This window comes from Daktulosphaira vitifoliae, unplaced genomic scaffold (genome assembly GCF_025091365.1).
Source record: "Daktulosphaira vitifoliae isolate Bord-2020 unplaced genomic scaffold, ASM2509136v1 Scaffold_3, whole genome shotgun sequence".
NCBI lineage: Eukaryota > Metazoa > Arthropoda > Insecta > Hemiptera > Phylloxeridae > Daktulosphaira > Daktulosphaira vitifoliae.
The window spans coordinates 21,225,660-21,248,803 of record NW_026099574.1 but is presented as its reverse complement, the minus strand read 5'-3'; the positions used below and the strand labels follow the sequence as shown (position 1 = coordinate 21,248,803).

The 23,144-nt window shown below is 24.7% G+C and overlaps 1 protein-coding gene across 8 annotated transcripts in view; it reads right to left on the bottom strand.

Moving 5' to 3' along the window:
* Window positions 1-23,144, bottom strand: part of LOC126901008 (cAMP-specific 3',5'-cyclic phosphodiesterase) — a 323,154-nt gene that overhangs the window by 108,868 nt on the left and 191,142 nt on the right. For 2 of the 8 annotated variants that reach the window (XM_050677096.1, XM_050677097.1), the window contains exons 1-2: window positions 16,017-16,163; window positions 10,202-11,138 (exon numbers count right to left, since the gene is read on the bottom strand). The exons of the other annotated variants lie outside the window; for them this stretch is intronic. In XM_050677096.1, the coding sequence (XP_050533053.1) occupies window positions 10,202-11,127 (926 nt within the window). In that variant the 5' untranslated portion in view covers window positions 11,128-11,138; window positions 16,017-16,163. Of the gene's footprint in view, window positions 1-10,201; window positions 11,139-16,016; window positions 16,164-23,144 lie in introns of those variants that run through there. 8 annotated transcript variants of the gene reach the window in all.

Below are 23,144 nucleotides of genomic sequence, written 5' to 3'. Positions count from 1 at the left end.
CGGCAGTACAGCGTGCACTTATAAAGCCGCGGATTAGGTACTACAAAATGCAATAATAATAATAACAATAATAATAGCATCGTATGCGCCTGCTATAAACAATGAAATTTATATAATAATACTATTATTAAATGGTCCGTGCAATTTTGACAATATTGGTATGCGTGCCAGATAATCAGGTAAAGGTTATGTACAAACATGAGGTACGGTTGCTCATGGGAAGGTGAAAATTTTGAAAATGTGACAGAACCACGTAAGAACAAACGGTTTACCAATATAATACGGATAAAGTTTAACCTGCAAACTTGTAGCTGTAAGCAATATTGCCAAAAGGTCATAACATTTATATGTAGTTACATGAGTTTTCATAATATTATTGAACAAGTTTGGCAAAAATTAACTCAGTTGTTATAAATCTATTTCAAACGTAATTCTATGTGTGAATTATGATTAAGGGATTAACTCAAATCAAGTAAATCCCTAAGTTATCGTAAATTTTATAGTAATAGTTATAGAAATATATATGTGTGTATAAATATGTGAACAACTGACCTTCAATAGCTAAAGATTATCTTAGGTAATCAAATTAAATGATAAAGAATTGTTAGTATAAAAATAAACTGAAAAAATGAGTAGACAATAGATAATTAAGTAATTTATATTACCTTATTTAAGAAACTATTGCCTAACTCTTATTTAGTTATTTCAGTGATAAAAATGTACTCACCTGAAAATTAAATGTAATTATTAGAGTTTACCATGAATATATTTTTAAAACATTCTTAAATAAAACCATTAAGGGTAATGTTTTAATAATCTTATAACAATATTTAACTGTATTTATGTACTCGGCAATAGCTTTTTTTTAGATTAATAAAATTAATATCAACATTTTCAATCTCAGGTTATTTATACATAAATTATGACCAAAAAAAATCTTTGATAATTTTTTTTTTATATAGAATTTTCTAACAAAAATAAACTGTTTTACATTATCGTTAGGAAACAGCGAGAATATTACACGCGCACTTAGTACTTAGTATGCCATATTTTGAATAATTTCTTTGATCACTGTAGAAATAATTATTTATATAATTATCTTTTAGTCTTATGTTTCAGGTAGAAAAAAAAGACTTATAATAAATTGTTTATAAGAAATAAATTAAATAATTTTACGCATCAAGCATTGTTTGTATACGTCAAAATCAATTTAACGTCAAATGCAGCAAATACCAAAACTACTCGTATAAAAAACTAACAACATGATGTCTTGTACACGTTTGTTCGAGATAATGGGTTTGTTATTATAATCAGCTTAAAAATACAAAAGTAAACTACATACAATGCTACTTAACTTAAAAAAATATCCAGTTTGAAACAAAATCAATAAGAATTTCGTATACATCACGAAGTTACAATAAATCTATTAACTCAGTCAGTCGCTAAACGCAAAAGTTTGAATTAAACTCACATAAAATTAAACAAACATAAAATAAACAATCTCTCAAGATATTTTGTTATTTTAGTTCAGATAAAGAAAAAAGAAACAGTAAAACAATTCATGATGAAACTTTAAACAAATAATGGATTCTTGATTTTGCCTTCAATTAATTATAGTTTATTCATTAAAACATTAACGCCCAATAAAAAATAATTATTAGCCATTTTTATTTTTGTTTTTACATGTTTATTTGCTTTAAGCAAAGTCCATTGTTATGGTAAACAATGTTTACAAATAAAAAATATATATTTTACCATTTTTATTCAAATCGGTAAAATCTTTCAAGTATACTAATTGTTTTAATAAGCTTACACAGCCACCTTTTAGCTTCGATAAAGTTAAAAATAGATATTGATTTTTAAATTATGTAACTTTCGTGGTTTGGTAAAGACTTTTTAAAGAATTTTTTTTCTATTTTTATTGTCTGATTAAATTTCTAAAAAGATTTATGTTAATACTTATACTTAATAATTTAAACAAGCAAAGTTTTCATTTAATTTAATTAATATTTTTATACATAAATATACGATACTGTTGGTACATATTTCTTTTATTAGAATCAATTTTGTTATTTTACCCAATTTACGTAAAATATATCCTAGTTTTAAAATGAATACCCACTAAATAATTACTATATGCCCAAGCATTTTAATTGCAGACGAGGCATACCGGTCTTAAAATTAAATTTAACTAACTATTTTTGTATATTTAATTTTGGGCTTCAGCCCTAAAAAAATTTTAATTGAAATTCATTTTTTAAAAACGATATGATTTTTAGCTTTTTAATATTTATAATACCATCTAAACAACAAATTAAGTTCATGTGTGATGCTTTATAATTTAAAAGTACTTACAATGTTTAACTATAGTTAGATTAAAAAAAGATTGACTATCCTAGTCATTATCATTATTTAAAGTAATATTAAAAAAATTAATAATTTTTTTCATTTCAAAAATATATTTAATATAGAAATTTGTTCCAAACACAATATTTGATTATTTGGTATATTAACCTCCCTATGCCCTAAATAGGGTTTTGTTAAAACATGAATTTAATCATAACGTAACCACATAAGAAAACATATTTTTACTATAAAAGAATTATATTATTTTATTTTGTATCAAGAAACTACAACACGCATATTTTTATACACATAAAAAATACAAAGTAAATATTATTCATATGAATATAGAAATTATTCAGTACGATAGAACTATTTACGACCAAAATTTAAATTATAAGGAGAATCTTATTTGATGTAGTTTTTCTTTAGTATTAATTATAAGAAATAGATGATTTCAAACATATATAAACAAAAATCAATAAGCAGATGGAATTTTTATAAATTGTTTTTTTTTCATGTTTAAATATTTTAGTAAGAACTACTTCTATTATATTTTTGAATAATTTTAATTAAAAAAACAGTATTATTGTTAATGCGTCTCAGAATTTATAATTAATTATTAAAAGCTTCTAATGTTGATATTAATACAATCTACAAGAAAGGATATGAATTATTATCCTTTTATAAATTGATAATAATGCATCATTTACTATTTTATCACACACATGGGGTGGCACTCGGTGTTTTGACAATTCTAATAAATTTTGATCTACTAAATATTTTGCGTTACTTTTTTTTTATTATAAATATAATACTTTGAACAATGAAAATGACATATAATCAGAAACTATATGTTCTTGATTTATTGAAAAAATATCTCTTTTTTATAAATTTACGAAAAATGAAAAAAAAAATCAAGAGAATCACTTTTTGAGTAGATAAAAAGTCATTTTTGTTAAAAATATCTTTTGTTTTTTTTTTATTATTATTATTATTAAGGCTTTGACATCTGTAGTCATTAGCCAGAATTACATATATATGTATATTTAGTTTATAAAATTTTTACAATCAATTTTTGATAATAATAAAAGTCTATGCAATATTATATATTAAATTAAAGAGTAGGTTTAGCAATTTTATGTATTTGAGGATGTTTTCTTCGTTATTTTCTTTCAGGATGTCTTATTAATGTTTAGTAATCAATTTCCTATAGTATTTTTAAAATTTATAAAAATATGTCTATGTGTTTGTTTTACGATATCAAATATTGAGAAAAGAGCAAAAATAGAAGAAAGAAATGAAAACAAATATATGAAACATATTATTTTGATGATCTCTCTATGCAATAATAATTTTTAACGGTCATCAATTTGCTATTTATAAGACAAACGTAAAGTAGTAACTACTGTGGAAATAAAAAATCATCTTGATGTTTACCTCGTGGAATTTGTGAATTTTATATATACTGAAGAATAAGTTTTGAAGGGAAAGAACAGATTAAAATTTAACTCTGAAGTAATATCTCCCGAACAATTTAAGGTCGTTGAGACATGAATATTTATGAACTCATAAAAATACATTTTTATTTTCGTTTTTACATGACTGTTAAATAACTTAAAAAAAAAATCACACAATTACAGTGATAAATGAAATGTATAAAATACATTAATTAGTACATTAGAGTATATTAGAAAATAACTAACAGAAATTACTAAATTTTAAGCCACATATCGTTAAAACTATAACTGCAATTGTGGAAGTCCATACATTTCACGTCTTCCACTATAACTTTGAATAATACCCAAATAAGAATCACCTACAGTGTAAATTTAAATTGAGACCATTCACTATATTACACTGACAAACGTTTAAATTTAAATAACTGAAATTTATTAAGGCTACAATGAATATTAATCAGAATTGTGCAAATACAAATGAATAAAATGACGCACAATTGTTTACACATTTTCAACAAGTTACGTATAAATAAATACATACCACATGGTTCAGTAGCGGAACAACTTATAAGTGTTTAAAGATAATTTCTCTAATACGTTTTTAACATAAATTAAACTATAATATCAAACTTTACAGTCAACTTACTGGATATTTAGTAATAAAACACAAAATTGTATCAAGAAATGAAAATTTAGTAATTTAATTTTTGTATTAGAATATTATCATCTTACGTCATCAAAATAATGAGCTTTTTAAAAGGTATTTAAAATTGTACAAGAAACTAAAATACAATGTGCAACAACCTCAATCATAAAAGTAAGTACTTCGATTTTGATTACTAATAATTTCATGCATTTTTAAGTATTCAGAGTGATTTATTTAGTTTTTTTTTATTTCTTTTAGGTTTAAATGATTTAATTAAAAAAAAATAGCTGGTCGATAACCTATTTGGATTAGTATTGCAGAAGTTATTGAAAATTTACGTCTACGCGAGAGGAAGAGTACGGCTGAGAAATTACTAGTGGTAAAAATAACAACACCCATGTCTTACTCCAAGCCATTACTACGACATGTTAATAATTTTAAAAATACAGGTCCAAAAATTGGATCAGTCATTTTCTTAATTTGATTCATATCTATTCAATAATCTAGTTAATTATATATGATTGCATTAAAAAAAATTCAGTTGACACTATTTTATGATAAAAGGGATAAACATAAATATACTTTATCATTGATAAATTGAAAAAACTGTAATAGTAATTAAAATGAAATTCTCAATACTGTTTTAGTTTTTGACTAATAAAAAATTTCATGATAAATTAAATACTCTGTATAATTAGTATTACAAACATTTTGTTATATTGCATTGAGAAATTATATAACTCCTTCAAATTCTGAATGCAACAAAAGTAAACATTTACATATTAAATAGTTATACATGATCTTGTATTTAGTTAAGTCAACTACTGTTTAAACGAATGAAAAAACTATACTAACATTTACTGTTCTATTTTACTCACATGATCGAATTGTGTTAAAAACCATTTGGTTTTTTTTGTTACCACGCGTAAACAATATTTTAAGAAGTACCCAAACCATACCAACATAGAATGACAGTTTTACATACAATATTGGAAAAAATATGAATTATTCAAATTTTTAATAAAACATATCGTATTAAGTATTATTTTCGAGATTTTATAAATGTGTTAAACAACCAAGATAAAAATATTTGACAAAAGTTGAAAACTGATATATTGTCTAATTATTGTCATTAAAATTCAATAAATATTAGCTTACACAGCTGTGCAGTATATTTAAAATTGAATAAGTACAAGTATGTATTTATATTGTATGTATTTATATTATTTACGTATGTTAAGTAGACTAACACATAATAGCTTAATAAAAAATAAACATTGAAACATACACGTGCCTATGTCATTTGTACAATTTATAATATAAAATTAAAAAAATAGTAACTTATACTATTTTGTACACTAGTAATATGAAAAATTTTGCTTATGTTTAAAAGTGTTAAATTTAATAAATATTGCTGTAATAAAGTCACTATTAGAAGAAAAAGTTTATATTAGAGAAAATGAGTTTTATTAATCTAACTATAAAATAAACTCTTATGAAATTAATTTCTACAGGTTTCATTATGCATATACAGATTATTATTTCATAAGCGAAAACTTAAAAACATGACTTTAGCACAAAATACTCGTATAAAGGCTTTTCTATCTTTTTATGAAACTACTAGCCTTGTTCAAAAAGTATAAATAAACTTGTTTTATATTTTTTTTACTTCAAGTGATAGATCGATTACTAAAGTTTAACTGTCTGACTTACTGACAATAGACATAAATAAATCATCATCAACTCATAAGTATAGTTTCAATGATAATTCTTTTTAACGAACGGCTTGTATCAAATTTCATTTACACGATCAAATATAGAGAATAAAAATGACACCATCTCGAAGGACAGTAATAATAAGTAATTTTGGGTTCGGATAAAATGAAAGAAACCGAACTCATCAATTGTTAAAAATTATTATAATTTTATATTATATAGTATTTCTAGCCTATTGTTTTGTTAACTGGGAATATTTAAGTGAACATTTTTTTTTAATTAATTGGAATATAAATACTTTATAATATTTTAGCATAAAAAAAAAAACCCTGAAACTCATTTATAAGTATGCAAAAATAACTTAAATGTAAATCACTAAATTTCAAACCACATTTCTCTTAAAATCAGAATCAACTACAGTTACAGAGTGTATTGTACATACAGAGTGGTTCCCGATGTTTTGAAAAATATAGTAACTATTAAATATTTTGTTCCTTTATTTTAATAACTTATGAATTATTAGACAATGTTAGCTTTTCATTTTATTATTATTTATTTTTATTAATAACAAAAATAATATAAAACTAATAATAATTTTTTTAAAGCTTATCTTACAAAAACTTTTAACGTGTCAATAACAATTTTAGGAAAGTACTAATTGAATTACAAACATATAAATACATTGAGTGGGTATGTAGCATAGGTAGGTACAGCTCGTACTGGTGTATATTTATAATGCGAACTCCAAGCTGTACTCAGCTGTCTACAAACTGTGACCATTTACTATATTCCATCGACAAATATTGTGCAAAGTTAGAAATTTAATTTAAATTTAGTAACGCTACAATGAATATAAATCAAAATTGTACAAATGAAAATCAAAATACAATTGAATAAAATAAAACTGATTCTATATTTTCGGAATGTTATGTGTAAATAAATACATCACTCATACTTAAGTAAGAAAACAATTTAAATAAGTTAGAAAATAATTTCTCGGTGCGTCGATAACAAAAATTAAAACTATAATATAAAACTTAACAGTCAATTTACTAAGTATTTTTTAATAAAATAATCAAAAAACTAACCTGTTTGTATATTAATTTAAGTGAACTAATAATTAAATGAAAATGTCGGAAAAATTATTTTAATGTTGTTTTTACGGACAGAGTCTGTTTTATTGGAAAACAAATATTACTAATACTTATCACATTATTATTAGAAAATTTATAGCAATATAATACAAAATTAAAGAGATATAAATTTCATTAAAATTTTTTAGTTTCATAATTATAGTTTTTAATTCATATTTATATTTAATTTTACCAGTTACAAAAGACGAGAATTCAACTCCAAGAATTTACTATGCACTAACCACAATTGGTTAGACATTTTTTTCAAACCAAGTTATTTATTATTCCTGCGGTAAACATTTTTCTCTAAAACTATAAATCTGCTGGAATTATCATGAAAACTAATTGCTTTAAAAATAAAGTTCACGTGTTTAAAAAATATATCTAATACTTCAATATTTCATACTACGCAAATATCAGAAATTAAAATTAAAAGTATTTTAAAATCGAATTACATAACACAATACTTTTTGATTATATAGATTGATGTTACTCTTTAAATATACAATCTAAACAAACATTTAAAGATTTAAAAATTATAACATATTCATTTTAAATTTGACTAAAAATTACAGAAATGAAAAATAAAAATCTGAAAATTATTTTTATTTTTAAAGATTTTCATGTTAAGTTTTATGGTTTTTTTTTAGTAGGAAAAGGTTTTAAGCTATAAGAAATTTATCAGAAAATCTTTATTTTGTTAAAATTTGAATATCTATAAAATTAGAAAATTAGAACTTTACCCATTCATTCGTCAATATTTATTATATTTATTGTCAATATTAATTAACAATAAAAATTAAAATGTTGACAATAAATAGTAATTATAAGAGCTTTTGGAAGTTATTAGCACTATTATTTTAATTAAATGTCAATGACAATCTAATTCAATTAGTACTCACTGAATTTATGAAAACTTCAATTCTTGTAAAATAAGAAATGAAGGTCTTAGAATTTGTCTTGATACTAGTGAAAAAATAACCTAACAGATGAAATGTAATTTGTAAAACTAATAAAACTAGGTATTAAACAAGTTGTAAAGAATCCTGTAGGTGGAAAATTCGACAAGTATTATATTCATCAACAATACGCTTCACTAAGTTTTAGTAGAAGGGATAAACATGACTATTTTAAAATTGGTTTATTCCAACTGATGAGAATAATGGAAAAAGTGATATTTAGAAAATTCTTGGGTATAATATTTTTGAAGAGTAGAACGTCTATGACTTCTATTATCGCAAATGTAAAACAAAAGATGATGCCTATTAGAAAAATTTAATAAACAATTAAAAACTATATGCAAGCGTAAAGTTTTGAAATATCTTTCTCTCAAGACTCATCTCGGGTGATTGAAATAAGTATTTTTTCTTTTTATGTACTTTAACAAGTAATACTATTATCTAAAAAACCACGTAAATTAATACGAAATTTATTCAATCTACTTTTATTAATGAAAATGTTTACGAAATATATGTTCACACCGTTATGCCACAATAAATTAGAAAATAATAGTTTATTTGTTCTCTTTAAATAACATTTATTCAAAATACTTTATCATTGTGTACAAATAATCACCTAAAAATTAAGTCTGAATTTTAATGTTTATTGGAATCTTATCGGCGAGATATTCCAAATGTATTAATCTGTAGTGTATCAAAAAGAAAGAGGTACTTTATTTCCTTTATACAGTTAATGCTATACTATAATTTTATAATTTACAATAACGTATACTTAAGGGAACAGACGATGTGGTTCATGAATTGAAAGAACTATTACGTGGTCATTTAGGCTTGTCTATTAAATTAATTATTTACTGTTTCGAGGTCAAAATTATCCCTTCATATATACTAGGAACAGAAATCCGAAAAAGTAACGAATTTTTATTTATTACACGTTAGTAAATAGATCTTACCTAATTAATTATGGTTAGGTAAGCCTATTAATGTATAATGCTATGAGAAGTCAGGTTAATTTTATTTTGTTTCTTTATGTAAAAGCAAGTAAAATTAATTGTTTAACAAGTATTGAACTTGAGTACACTACAAGTGTTTAATTTTAAGTAGATAAACATAAAAAATAAATCATTTGTTTAAAAAATGTACACAAAATGGAAACTTAACACACTTTTAATGAATATTAAAATTTGTTGCTTATAAATTTTAAGTTTTTCATATATAGAAAGTAATAAACATAAAATATAATTGCTATACCCATGCAATATTTATTTAATAACTGTCAACTACATCTGAGTTCTTCAATTTAAATTAAATTATAAAAACATATTTGATATACTATAAAAACTTTTTGAATAAATGCGGAAGTTGTGTATGCCGTTTTTAAAATATTCAAAAATGTATATATCAGCATACTATTATGGAATTATAACAAGAAAAACTTTAAAAAATATATCAAAATAAGGTTTAATGTAACTATTGTTATAAACACTAGCATAGTTTTAAATATTCATTAAATACGTTTATTAAAAATCGTCAAACGAGTTTGAATTTGTCAGAGCTTGTTTTCAATCATTTTTCAACCCTTACATTTAGTTTAACTATGAACTTTTGATGACCTTTCTTTAGAATTGAAATTAACAAAATGATAGCATTCGGTCTTTAGAAAAAAAAACCGATCGCACAACTTTTTAGGGTGATAAGTTAAAATTTTTAAATGTGCTCTTAAGTCTCATATTTATGACATAATTAAAACAACGAACTACCATTATGATACATTAATTTTAGTAATAATTTATAAATTTGTAGTTTCAAAAATGTATTGATTTTATTAAAAAGAAAAATATATTCGTACCAAACATTAATGTAGTTTTAGGTCTTTTCTAAATAAATAATTTTTATTTAATTAAGGCAAGGAAAAGAAAAAGATAGAAATTGTATCATGCTTACTTCGAAAATAGATCCAACTCAGGTCCAGGTAAGACAAGTTTTGGCAATACCATTCCGGATCTAGTTTTTTTACGTGTCCTTGAAACTACTGTATGCGAAGAAGAAGATGAAGAAGTACTGAAATGCCAACAAGATTCAGCTGATGTGGCGATGGCAGCGGAATGATTATGTGGAGACAATATGGTCAACCTTCGGTCAATTGATGGAGGAGCTAGAGACAGATGTAATGGCACAGAAGTACGGGTGGAAGCGAATAAGCCACGACGTCTGTCTGCCCATTCTCCAATACTCTCTAAACAGCTATCTAAAGACTTACGGTCGTCAGCCCCAGCCATTATAAAGCTAGCCCTATTGTGGTGACTGGTAACAGCTGATGAGGTAAACGGTGCAGGCAAATTTTCCATTGATTTGCTATTTGGATGTGAACCAGCTGTATCTGCTGACAGCCATCGTCTTCGACTATTCCCAACTGAACTTAAATTATTGGTTCCAGATTCAGTTTTTCGGATACTTTCCTGGTAACTGTAACCACGACGAACTACCATCGAACGCTTTGCAGGTGTTTCAATAGCGTCTCCTTCTTCTGGGGGCATTGTTATGATTGGCTCATTGTCGTCATTTTCATCACTGTCACCATCTTCCATTGTAGGAGTACCCATAATTACTTTTTGTCTTAATAACGGTTTACTTGTGTTTCCAGAAATGCCTTCACTAGAGTTCACATCTATAACAGCAGTTGTCTTAAATACTATTTTTTTGTCTTCTTCCTGATCAACTGATTTAGTTGGAGCTGAATGCCATCGTGGTACATTCATCATTGAAGACTTAACTGATAAAGTATCTTCCATGCTTTTGGATACTTCGGGAAGTAATGAAGAAGCCAAAAGGTTTGGTTTATTTTTCGGTAAAACAGTTTTTTTCGACATTTTATTCTAAACTATAATCATATCAATTAAATAAACATATACAAATGTTTAAGCACTAAATATAAAAATATATTGTCGTTTGGAGAAGTAAAATTTGTTAAATCACAACTTAATATCAAAAAAAAGATGAAAAAGTGTTTACGTCTTAACAACTCGAAAATATTAAGTTTAAACTTAAAATAATAATTGGAAAAAAGCCATCTGCTATTGTTACTGCACCATGTTTTTATCGTCTCGTTTGACTTTAGCCGCTATGCTGTCATAATGTAGTGTTTAACATTTGGCCAAAAATTACTGTTTAATGAAGTTATTTTTTTTTATTTGTAAGAAACATATACTAATAGATTATTAACCTAATTCGAACATTTATCTCAAACAATTTGAATGCAGATTTAAAATTAGAAAAATTGTCGATATTCAATAGATATTAATTTAATTAAAGTTATTATCTTGTACTTTAATAAAAAAAAACGAAAAACTGTGTCAAAACGTAGTCAAAAGAACGATAAATTATGTTAAAACGTATTAAAAAAAAACCAAAAATATTTGATATCAATGAAAACGTAAAATATTATTTAACGTAATACAACTAATAACATAAAACAATTCTTATTAAAACAAAAAAATTAATTCTTTTTAAAAGTTATGTTTAATAAAATTCTAAGTAAGAAAAAAGTAGCAATTTGTTCATGTTAAAAACTGCGTGAGGCAATGAATTACGAACTCGTTGAATGTATAATTGCAGTAACATTAAAACGTTAAGCAAAAAATGTGTATAACGTTTTAAAATTAATAACATTAAATATAAAAATAATAGAATGTTTATATGTTGAATAACTTTAAAATCAATTATAAGATAACGTTATAAAATATTTAAACGTTAAACAAATAAACTTTAATCCTATTCCTGTTTTTATACTTGTTACTAATTTTAATAAATTTAAAAAAAATTGTTTTCCCATTACATTTAAATACTAGAAAGAATGTTTTTCTACAATAAACATTTATTTAGATTAATACTCTTAGTTTAAATATAATACATTTTCTAAGAGTTACTAAAATATTTTTGAAAAATGATAATGGATTTGTCCGTTTTTGTATAGCAATTAAAGTTCATCGATCGGAAATTGATCAAATTAAAAAATTAGCATACTATATAAAACTGATTTAGTAATTTATTTGTCAAAATAGCTATTTTATATCTGAATGATAGTAGTCTTACATGTCTAAACACAAAAGTAAAGATACCACTGTTTAACCAAGCTTCATTTAAATCCTAGATTAAAAAAACACCTTACTTTTCAGGACGATCCTCTTATTCTAGGACGAAATATAGAACAGCAAACGGGTTAGTGTTTACTGAAATCTTCAGCGGTAAATCTGTTAAGAACCTATACGGCTTTCATAGGGAAACTATTCGGTGACCCAGGGATTGCTAGTAGATATATAATGAAAATATCGACAAAAGTATAATATATAGAAAAACCAACAGATTTTCCATAAAAACTTTTTTCAGTTTTTTATAGGTTTTGCATTAAAGAAAATCAGTAAATTATTGCTATATTACGTGAAGATGTTTTTAAAAATAAACAACCAAAATAAGAAAATAAAAGATTTGATGGTAGTAAGGTTTTTTTTTTAGACAAAACATTTACAAGTTTTTTAATTTAATTTGTTTAATTTATAACACATTATTAATATGAACATAGAATAAATATAAAATATGTTTAATTGGCTTATTAATTAGAGTTAGACCTTATTACCCACACCTACCTTTCATAATTTTAATTTGAGAACGTTATTAAAATATTTGGTAGAAGTAATTCTTTTAATAACCACTTATAATTCGATATATTTTTTTAAACTATAAGGATCAGAGAATTGTCTGTAATAATCAATAAAAAACATAATTATATCTAGAAAAACAAAGCGTAGAAATAAAACAAATGTCTCCAAGTTCTTAGGTTGGCATGCCTGAAACTATTAAGAACATAGTACACTGCTTATCAAAGTTTTAAGAACATTTCCAAAAATTAAGAGACTCTTAAACAATTTGTATTATGCACGAACTAGTAAAATTTACCGTATACAGTTCGACAAAGTTATTCGAAGTAAAGTTTTATATTATATGATTATGTTCGTTTTCAACTGACTATTCTTAGCCCTGAAAACTTCAGTNGTTTATATGTAGTATAAGGAAAAGGGAGTGAAAAAGTTAAAACAGAAATGAAAAAGTAAGGGTAAAATTAAGTTATGCAACAGAATAATCGGTTCATTTAAAACAAGTACTTAAATAATTAGAAATAGTTTTTAATTGAAAATATATAGTAGCTGAGTTGTGGTCATAATTGTATTTATCAATTTCACTTTTGAATTATGTATACGAGATTATTAACGCTAATAAAAATAAAGACAACTAAGTTGTTATATAAAATGTATTATTACTTCAAACTATCATAGATGTGTAAAATATTTGTTTTAATAATATATTGATTAATCATATTAATAAAATAATTTTCTAAGCAATCTGAAAACAATCGACACTAAGTATGATTTAAAAATATAAAATAAATTGTAATCACAACTTCTGTATTTGAAGGTTACTTTTTATACCCAATAGTATTGTTATATGAAAAAAACGATGGGTGAAGTGAAAGATTAATTTTGTTTGGTTGAATGGATATGGAGAACAAAATATATTTTCGATCACAGTCAGTCGCATGATTATATTCGTTTTCAACTGACTATTCTTAGCCCTGAAAACTTCAGTATGTCATGTAAACACTTTCTCATATATATGTACACGTATACAGAATGATTCACTTATCACAAAAAACCTAATTAATCGAAAAATAAAATAAATTTAACAATTTAAAGTAATGACTGGAGGTACTGCTGCTTTTTTTAAACTAAATATTTCCCGGTCGTACGCTTCCTCTCACCTAGATATAAATATGTTAATAACTTCCGAAATACTGGTCTAAAAGTTTTTATTTTTTTTCTTAATTAGATCATTATTTTTATCTATTAAATAAGGTAGTTAATTAGGGATGTTGTCATTTGAAAAATTAAAATTGACACCTTTATAAGGTATAAGGGATGAACATAAAAAAAAACTTAATGATTAAAAATTGAGAGAAACATTGAACAAAAAGAAACAAATAAAAAAGTTATTAATATTACTTTTATTTTTCGATTAGTCAAGTGGTTATGATAAGTGAATCACTCTGTATATAAATATGTTGTAGATATATAATATTATGCACTAGAACGTGAAATAGATAAGAGTAATTCTAAAGCCAAATATGAATTTTGAAAATAATAATATTTTATTTTACTTTTTAAAATGTTTTTTCTGATCTCCGTATTCGACAGTCGATCACGTATCATAAACTTTTTCATTCTTATTTTTTAACGTTCAATTTATAAGTTGACAACATGACTCATGCGTTTATCTTTTGAGGAATAATTATAAAACCATTCTCAAATTTTAATGGTTTGATCACAGGAAAGCTTAGGTGTTTTAAAGTCACAGTATAATATATCTACTACAAAGTATATGTTGGATAGATTAACCAAAAAAAGGTGGAAAATAGTGACTTGATTTTACTTTTAAGCCTCAACTGGGTTATTTTGAAGTGAAGTCCCAGGTGTTCTCTTACCAAAAACAAAAGAACACGAGGAAGTTTAGCATTTTAAGCAAAAGCCACATATTTCTAAATCACAAATCATATCCAATTATGAGGATTACGGCTAATTTAATAGAAAACTTAAATATCGCTCCAAATATCAATTAAAATGACAAAATCAAAGCTTCGCTTTAATGAGAATAAATAAAAGCAAGAAGTATAATTTAATGTATATTTAATTTAAATCAAAACAACTGATAAAATTTAAAGAGTGAAGTAAGACTTTATTATTTACTCAAAATAAATTGATTATATAAAAATTAAAAAATTGATCGGTTTTTCGTGTTAATGATATTTTTCGAATAACTTTAGTATGATATAAATAGTCTGTTTAAGTTGTAACACAAAACCTATTAAAATATAGTTAAAACCATTTTGCTTTGTGATTGCTTATAAAGTCAAAATTTTAGCTAATTTGATGTAACTTTGGAAATTATTATTTTATTTAATTTTATTGTAATTCATGGATGACATTTTCAAACTGAATTAAACTATGTACACCCCGATGGCGATAGTTAGACGGAAAATATTCGATAAGACAAATAGATAAGCTTGATGTTCGTGTCGACTCACGGTAAATTATACTTGTAGTGAAATAAAAACAAGATTTTTTAGTAGTGATAAAAAAAAGACTTATTTATAATGTAAATGTACTCTTTTGAACATCAGTAAGCTCACGCAATTGTATGAGGATAAATATTACGAATTAATGATACGATCGTTTATAATAATAATAGTACAAGTGTCTAGGACATTTACATATAAGTATTGCCAAGTATCACGCCTTCTAGAATGTTAATTCATTTCAATACTAAAACAATCTTATTTTTGACAGTGGTATCCTTAGTTTTGTAGACATGAAAGATAACAGAATCTTCTAACATATTTGTTGTACGTAAAATTTTAAACATGAAAAATATTAAAAAATGATTTATTTGTTGTGTGCTTGAGAGTGGATTTAGTAGTAATAGCATTGCTGAAAGTCATTTTGTAATTCCGAATTTAGTTTACTATTAGCTCATTAGTCAGTTTAAATAAAAATGTTAGAGAACAATGTAATATAAGTTTTTTTTTTGTAAAATAATGACATAAATTTTCTTCTCCAAATCTAAATTTAAACCCGAGCGCAGTCCATTGGTAGTTCGCCAATGACTTTGATCTACGCGGGTCGTCTAAGTGATAAGAATTGCTTTAGTTTACCTTTAGGCGCAATATTTTTTAGACTCGGTTTGAAAAACGAGACACAGCACTCCGTTAACCCGACCGCGAAGAAAACACTGCGAACTTCGCGGCCGTACACACCAACACAAGCACTAGAACAAATCACGGTTGGGGCGACGTCGCGTACCGAACCGACTGCGTAGGTACCCCAGCTGCCGGCGATTCGAATACACATACAAAGCGGCTACGGCTCGGTAACCGACTGCTTACGACCGCCACCGAAGTAGTGCAGTTTTTTTTCATTACTATTGTCATAACTGTTAAAACGTTTATTTTGTTACATTATGAATTTTTTTTTCATCAATTTTTTTTTCTTTAGAACAACATATAATGGTTGGTTATAGGCTACCACTGCCGTGAACCGAACATCAGTAACTTCCACGGCGGTATAATACGAGGCTCAAATGCGATGGTGGCCAGGTCAACTGAAAAATGGGCACTTAGTATTGTTGTGTATTACATAATTCTACTTGGTCCAAAACAAATGCATCGCAGAGAAAAGAGATGGCGTCAGGTGGCACGTTCCAAATTGATTACCGCGGGATTTGCTAGTGCTTTTACAAACATTTTTGCGAAGAATCCGAGTGGTCACGTGTCACATGGGAAAAATAATCACACAGCTAAGCTTACTAAAGCAAAGAAAGGATTATTGTTTTAATTTAAAAATTCTTTAATACAGTGTTGTTCTGTACGTCAGTGTTTAAAGGATTTAATTAATTATTAAAAACAATAATGGAACGTGAATATTAATAATTTAAACATATTTCCTCTCTCAAAACAGACATTTTATGAACTAAGAGATTTTAAAACATAAAAAAATCTTATTAAAAGTTAGACATAAGGTTTCATAAAAGCTAATTTAACTTACAAATAACATTTTTATAAAGTTTTAAAATAAAATTATAGTTATAAAGATAACTACTCTGTCGTTCCGGGGGTTTCACCAAAATAATACGTCAAGTTGATGCCATTTTTACTTTCATTTTTACTTAGAATGAGATATTCTTATTTTTAATTTTATTAATTTTAAATGATATATAGAGTGTTCAGTAATTAAAGAAACAAGTAAATTGTTACAAACGATGAGAACAATAGAAACCCGTTTTTTTACTTACTGAATACCCATATGATATGTACTATGTTGCTAACACATATTTTATTCAGGTGCAGTTTTAATTGAGGGTTTAAGAACACTTTCACGCGCACCTATTTTTATTTAACTGAGGCCTTTACTATTTAAAAAAATTAAACACTTTTTAAACCTTCAAAGGAAATTAATAAAAAATAAAAAATTTTAATTCAAAATAAATAATAATAATTATTTAAAATCAATAAATATTATTGATTTGTTTTTATAACAAAATATGATAAAAAAAAAATAAAATTCTACTTTGACGATCATTAAATAATGTTATGTTAAAGTAGAACTTCAAAATTTTACAATGAAGTGGAATCGAAGTACCCGGTGTGTACTATAAATTACATTCGTCATAAACGCTCATCAATTGTACAAATTAATGTTTGTTATAGTAAGGCATGTTAGTGGGTTCATGGAAATCCGGTATCTCGTAACTTTTTTACTTCTAAAAATATACTCAGCCATAAAGGATAAATAGATCCATAATATTAAGAATCAAATCATGTCTTTATAATTTTTTTTCGATAATATTATGGTTTTAAAATGTTTTAAGTAAATTTTCGGGTGTATTTAGAAATTTTATGCGCGAGCTTACATGCGTCTCAGAAAAATGTTGGCTTTTGTTCATAAAACTATAGATTTTAAGAAATTTTTAAGAGTTAAACTTTTACCCTGATTATATTAAAAATTATTTCAATAAAATAAAAATTTTATTCAAATCAATCCAAAGTTTAAATACGATAAAATGGAAGAAGTATAAAAATTACAGTTGTAGTTTTTTTAAAACCTCAATAAGATCATGTGTTAAGATTTTAATTTAAAATGTAAGTGTATAGGCAAACTGTCAATTACAGCTCACAAGTTTGTTTTGATAAATAGCCAAGATTTTAAATAAATACATTGCTGTCGTAAAATACGATGCTTTATAATAGCTTTTCATTTCAATGTATTTTTAAAATTCACAGTAAATCGTTTTGCACATATATTATTTACAGTATTTCATTTCGTAAGTGTTTATGTTTATATAGGGTGTTCAGTAAGAAGGAAAACGGATTTCTATTGTTCTCATTATTTTTAACAATTGACCTATTTCCTTACTTACTACTGAACACTCTATATAATAAAGTATATGAACCAAGTAAAATTAAATTTCATGAGAAGTTATTAAAAAAGATGAATACTTTATGTTTTATAAATGATTTCTAGTTTTACGAAGGGACTAAATGTTAATTGGCTATAACAGTTAAATCTTATATTCCGTTACAAAGTACGATAAAATCCTATTTGACCAATATTGTCGATACGTACATCAAAATAACCCAAATCACATATCGTTAAAGATATTAACCACATAAATGACAAAAAAATACGCCAACATTTTTAATTTCAATGTGAAGCTGAGATGGTATTAATTTTAACATGTATTTATTTACTTTTGTTGCGTCTGTCACTATTTTTTTCAGCTCTCATTGGTCCGATTTTTATTAATGATACGATGAAAGATCACAAATCCTATCAAATTGAAAAACATTATCTTCTAAAATTAAAAAACTCACAAATGAGGAAAATCCCAAAAAAATTTTTAAAATCGGTAAATTTCGATATTTTAGCTTTGATACGAATCTGAGAAGGTATTAATTTTACTATGATGTGTTTTTTTTTTTTTGTGTCTGTTATCACTTTTTCTCAGCTCTCACTGGAGCGATTTCTTTCAAAAGTACGTTAAAAGATCACAAATCGTATCTAGTTGGAGACATTACCCTTAAAAATTGAAAAAAATTCCCTCGTTCCCCGAAAATGGGGGAAACATCCAAAAAAATTACAAATTTAAAAATCGGTAAATTTTGTCATTTTTTTCTTAAAACTTCCATAACTTTTTGAAAAATAAACAAATCAACATAAATTTTTTTTCTACTAAAACCTTAGATATTTCCTTTTCGTTTGATATCATTTTGTTGAAAATCTAACACTTAGCCTGCTCATGGGGGGGGGAGGATTTAAAATAGCAAATTATTTACAAAAACTAACTTTTTCAACTTAATTTTTGAAAATGTTCCGGAAATACTGCGTCCTTTAAACATATATCAAATTAAAGCTTATTTTATGTACTATAAATTAAAAAAAAAAAATTTTCCCGATGACCTATCTTTTATGCGCAAATGGCTATCATATTCAAAAATATGCTATTTTAACAAATTTTTTTTTTTTAAATTAAACACTATTGACAGATTTGCATCGAAGCGTTTTTTATGATAGTGATTTTAATCACTGTCAGATATCATCTATACTGGACCCAACTATGCCACGACCCCACTGTGCCGCCACCCCACTGTGCTGGGTTTTTTTTTTTATTATTATTAATTTTAAAATTATGTAACAGGTTTATTATTATGAACTAGTGTCTATTATACAGTATTAAGTAAGTAAAGAAATAGTTCAATTGTCACAAACAATTATAACAATAAAAATCTGTTTCCTTACTTACTGAACAATCTATATAAATATAATATTAATAATTCTATATTCTTTAAATTTTAACACTTTTAACGTATTCAAATCTACTGAATTACACTTAATATCAAAAATTTTTAAAAATTCTAAAATTGAATAGTATTCTTATTACTTATAGCATATTTCAATATCAAGATCATATAAAATTTTAAACTCATAATAAAAATAGTTATTAAATACACTTTTTAGAATTCTAGTACTACTAAAACTTTAATAAATAATATTATAATACAAGAAATAATAATTTTTGATATGTGATTGCTGTATATAATACAAAATGATTTATTATGATAAATAGATTTTGCCTTTGAGTATTCTGGAATTTACAACATCTTTATTTAAGTGAAAATTAATTATAATTATTATAATTTATTATAAAAAAATAATAGAATTTATTTTAAAATGATATGGAACTAATGATTTATAAAAATTGTAATTTATATGTTTTTGTTTAAAAATAATTTCAGAAAAATTAAAAAAGGTTGATATCAAAAACAAGCTTTTATTATTTAAAATATATATCAGAAGATATGAAGTTTAAAACACAATAAAAAACAATTCATCAAACATTCAATAAAAGTTTCACATTGTACTTAATTATCTTTATTTCAAAGAAAACTCATTGTAATTATTTGTTCACCTAATTATTCATCTATATTCAAATATTTTCGTTATATTATGTTTCTATTTTATTATAAAATTCATGATTACTAAAATAAAAATGTATTTGTTTTTCACTTATTAAAAACAGTTGAATGTTGACACGTCCAAAACTACAATGTTAAAATAGTTAAAATAAAATTCATATTCAAAATATTTAAAAAATTTTATAAAACTTTTATAACTTTTTATAATTAAAAAGAAAAAAGATAATAAGTGTATTTTATTACAACTGCATTTTTGAAAATATATATCTTAAATTTTTAATACCTCATTAACTATTATAAAACATCATATTAAATACTTTATAATTTTCTTAGTAAAAATAAATAGTTTAAATTAAATTATTTTTGAAAAGTAATGTCTTAATCTACTTTTACTACAAAGTAATGTCGTTAGTTTCTTTCATTATTTCGTTTTTAAAATGAAATTATTTATAAAACATGAACGGGCAGTTTATTTTATAAACATTCAAAACAACATTTAACATTACAAAAAGAATCCATTAGTATATTATATACACTAAAAATAATTGTTAATAAATAAGCTGTATAAAAAAAAAGTGAAATTATTAAGTACAAAAATTAAGAATTGAAAGTAGATCTAAGAATTGTCAAAATACTATTTTTATCACGAGACTTATTAAAAAAATCACAATACATAAATACTGAATTGGCTAGTGACAAAGATCTAGGGAATAAATCCAGTTGATAAATTGAGAAACATAAAATAAAGATGGTGTTCTATTAAAATGAACTGAGGTAAAAATCCAATCTAGAATAACAGTTCAAAACAATCAGTACTAAAATTTATTAAGTCGTAAATGAACATCATGTTTGTTAATTTAAGCCGAACAACCTCGCATATATCAAGGCCAATTGAGTCCTCTACTAATGTAAAAAAATCCCTAGAAACGGGTAGTTTCATCTTAAAAGCTAATATTTTTAAAAATTTATATTGCTCATTCTCAAATTTTGAAATATGGGTTGTGTAGCTAGAAGACTAAATAAGAAAACCTAACTTCTAATGAGACAAACCAAAAAGCAATATAAAGATTTTATGTAATATTTATTTTTAAAGTGTACTATATTTCCATTTAAAAACCAATAATTTTTTGAGTTTTAATATTAGTCAAATTAACTTGAAAAGTAGATGTGAAATCAGAACTAAAATAAATACCCAACTCCTCTCTAACTAAAGACACTTTATTACACAATACTCGAAACTTGATAGTAAAATTTAAATTACTAAACTATTATTATGAACAAAATATATTATGTTTAAAAGGAAAAATAGAGCATACTCCATTCAATAAATCAATTTAAAGTATGTTGTGAAAAATTAGAATCATCATAAGAGAGAACTTAAGTATAAATGTTTTATAATGTTGTATAAAGTATCATCAGCAAATAAAATATAAGAGTCATTACCAAAATTATCATCAATAAAAATGTGAAAAAATAACAAATATAAAAAAAAATATAAATTAGATTCTTATTACCATTTTCAAGAAATAAAAAAATAACCATTGATCAATTAAATAATTATAATATAGTTCAACTAGAACAGAGCAGCAGTTTTTTAACAGAAAAAGAGGTAATATTGCCATGACTAACTCCATAATATAAATTAATTAAGTAGATAGATGGCAACTATTAAAATTTAAGTTAAAATTAATATTTAATTTAAAAACGGAGGAACAAGATAATTCTATATTGTCAAAATGATTAAAATATACAGAAGAGAAATATTCACGGAAAAACCAGCTGATTCTATAACATTCAGAATTTATACCGTTGTAAATAAAGCAATCTGTTAAAATTGATTAATATTTTTGTGACTGTTTGTATAATTCCAGAACGGCTATACATTATTAATATCATTTTTAATTTTAACTACACCATTAAATCATCAATAATATTAAAAAATTCTGAATATAAGTTATACTCGACGACTATCGTCTAAATATATAATTAATTATTACTAATATAGGTGTACACAGAGATGTAAGTTAAGGGCAGCGAAGATTTATACTGACCCATTAACCCAGTGTCCATGTTTTATTGAAGATAGAAGGAATTTCACACTAAATGCTCATGCATATATACACTCGCATTGCTTATGAAAGACAATTTGTGTGTATGTGTTAATTGCATTGTATTTATATAAACCATTAACATTTATGTAGCTTGTAACATAGTGTTTAATAAGTAAGGAAACAGGTAAATTGTTACAAACAATGATAACAATAGACACCCGTTTCCTTACTTAGTGAACACCCTATATAATGACATATGATATTGCTGTATATTATAAATAAGTACATTTTCTTTTTGAACGCGCCTAAACTTTAAACACTTGTACTTGATTAAAAATTAAAAAGTTTATACAAGAAACATTTTTTTTCAATTAAATAAATCTGATTATATATTGAAAATTGGGGTTACCATCTGAAAGATCGAAAGTCTATACATATTTTAAAGTATAAGGTATATTAGAAAAAATGGATTGTTCGTGTAAAGAAGTTTAACTATTAATTTAATTATTCCGATTGTTTTTTTAGAGTTATTTACTATATTAACCATTCATTTTTTCTTTATATAGTTTAAGTAAAATACACATACTACAGCAATGACATTATACTCTCTTTACTCTAGCCAATTAAATACTGAAACCATTGTATAATTGTGCAGGTATTCTTATGGCAGTTTTTAAATAATTAGTTTTTCATTATAAAGTTTTTGAATAAACAAGTGTGTTTTAAATCTATTGTTGGAGCAAGCCCGTGTACCTAATTA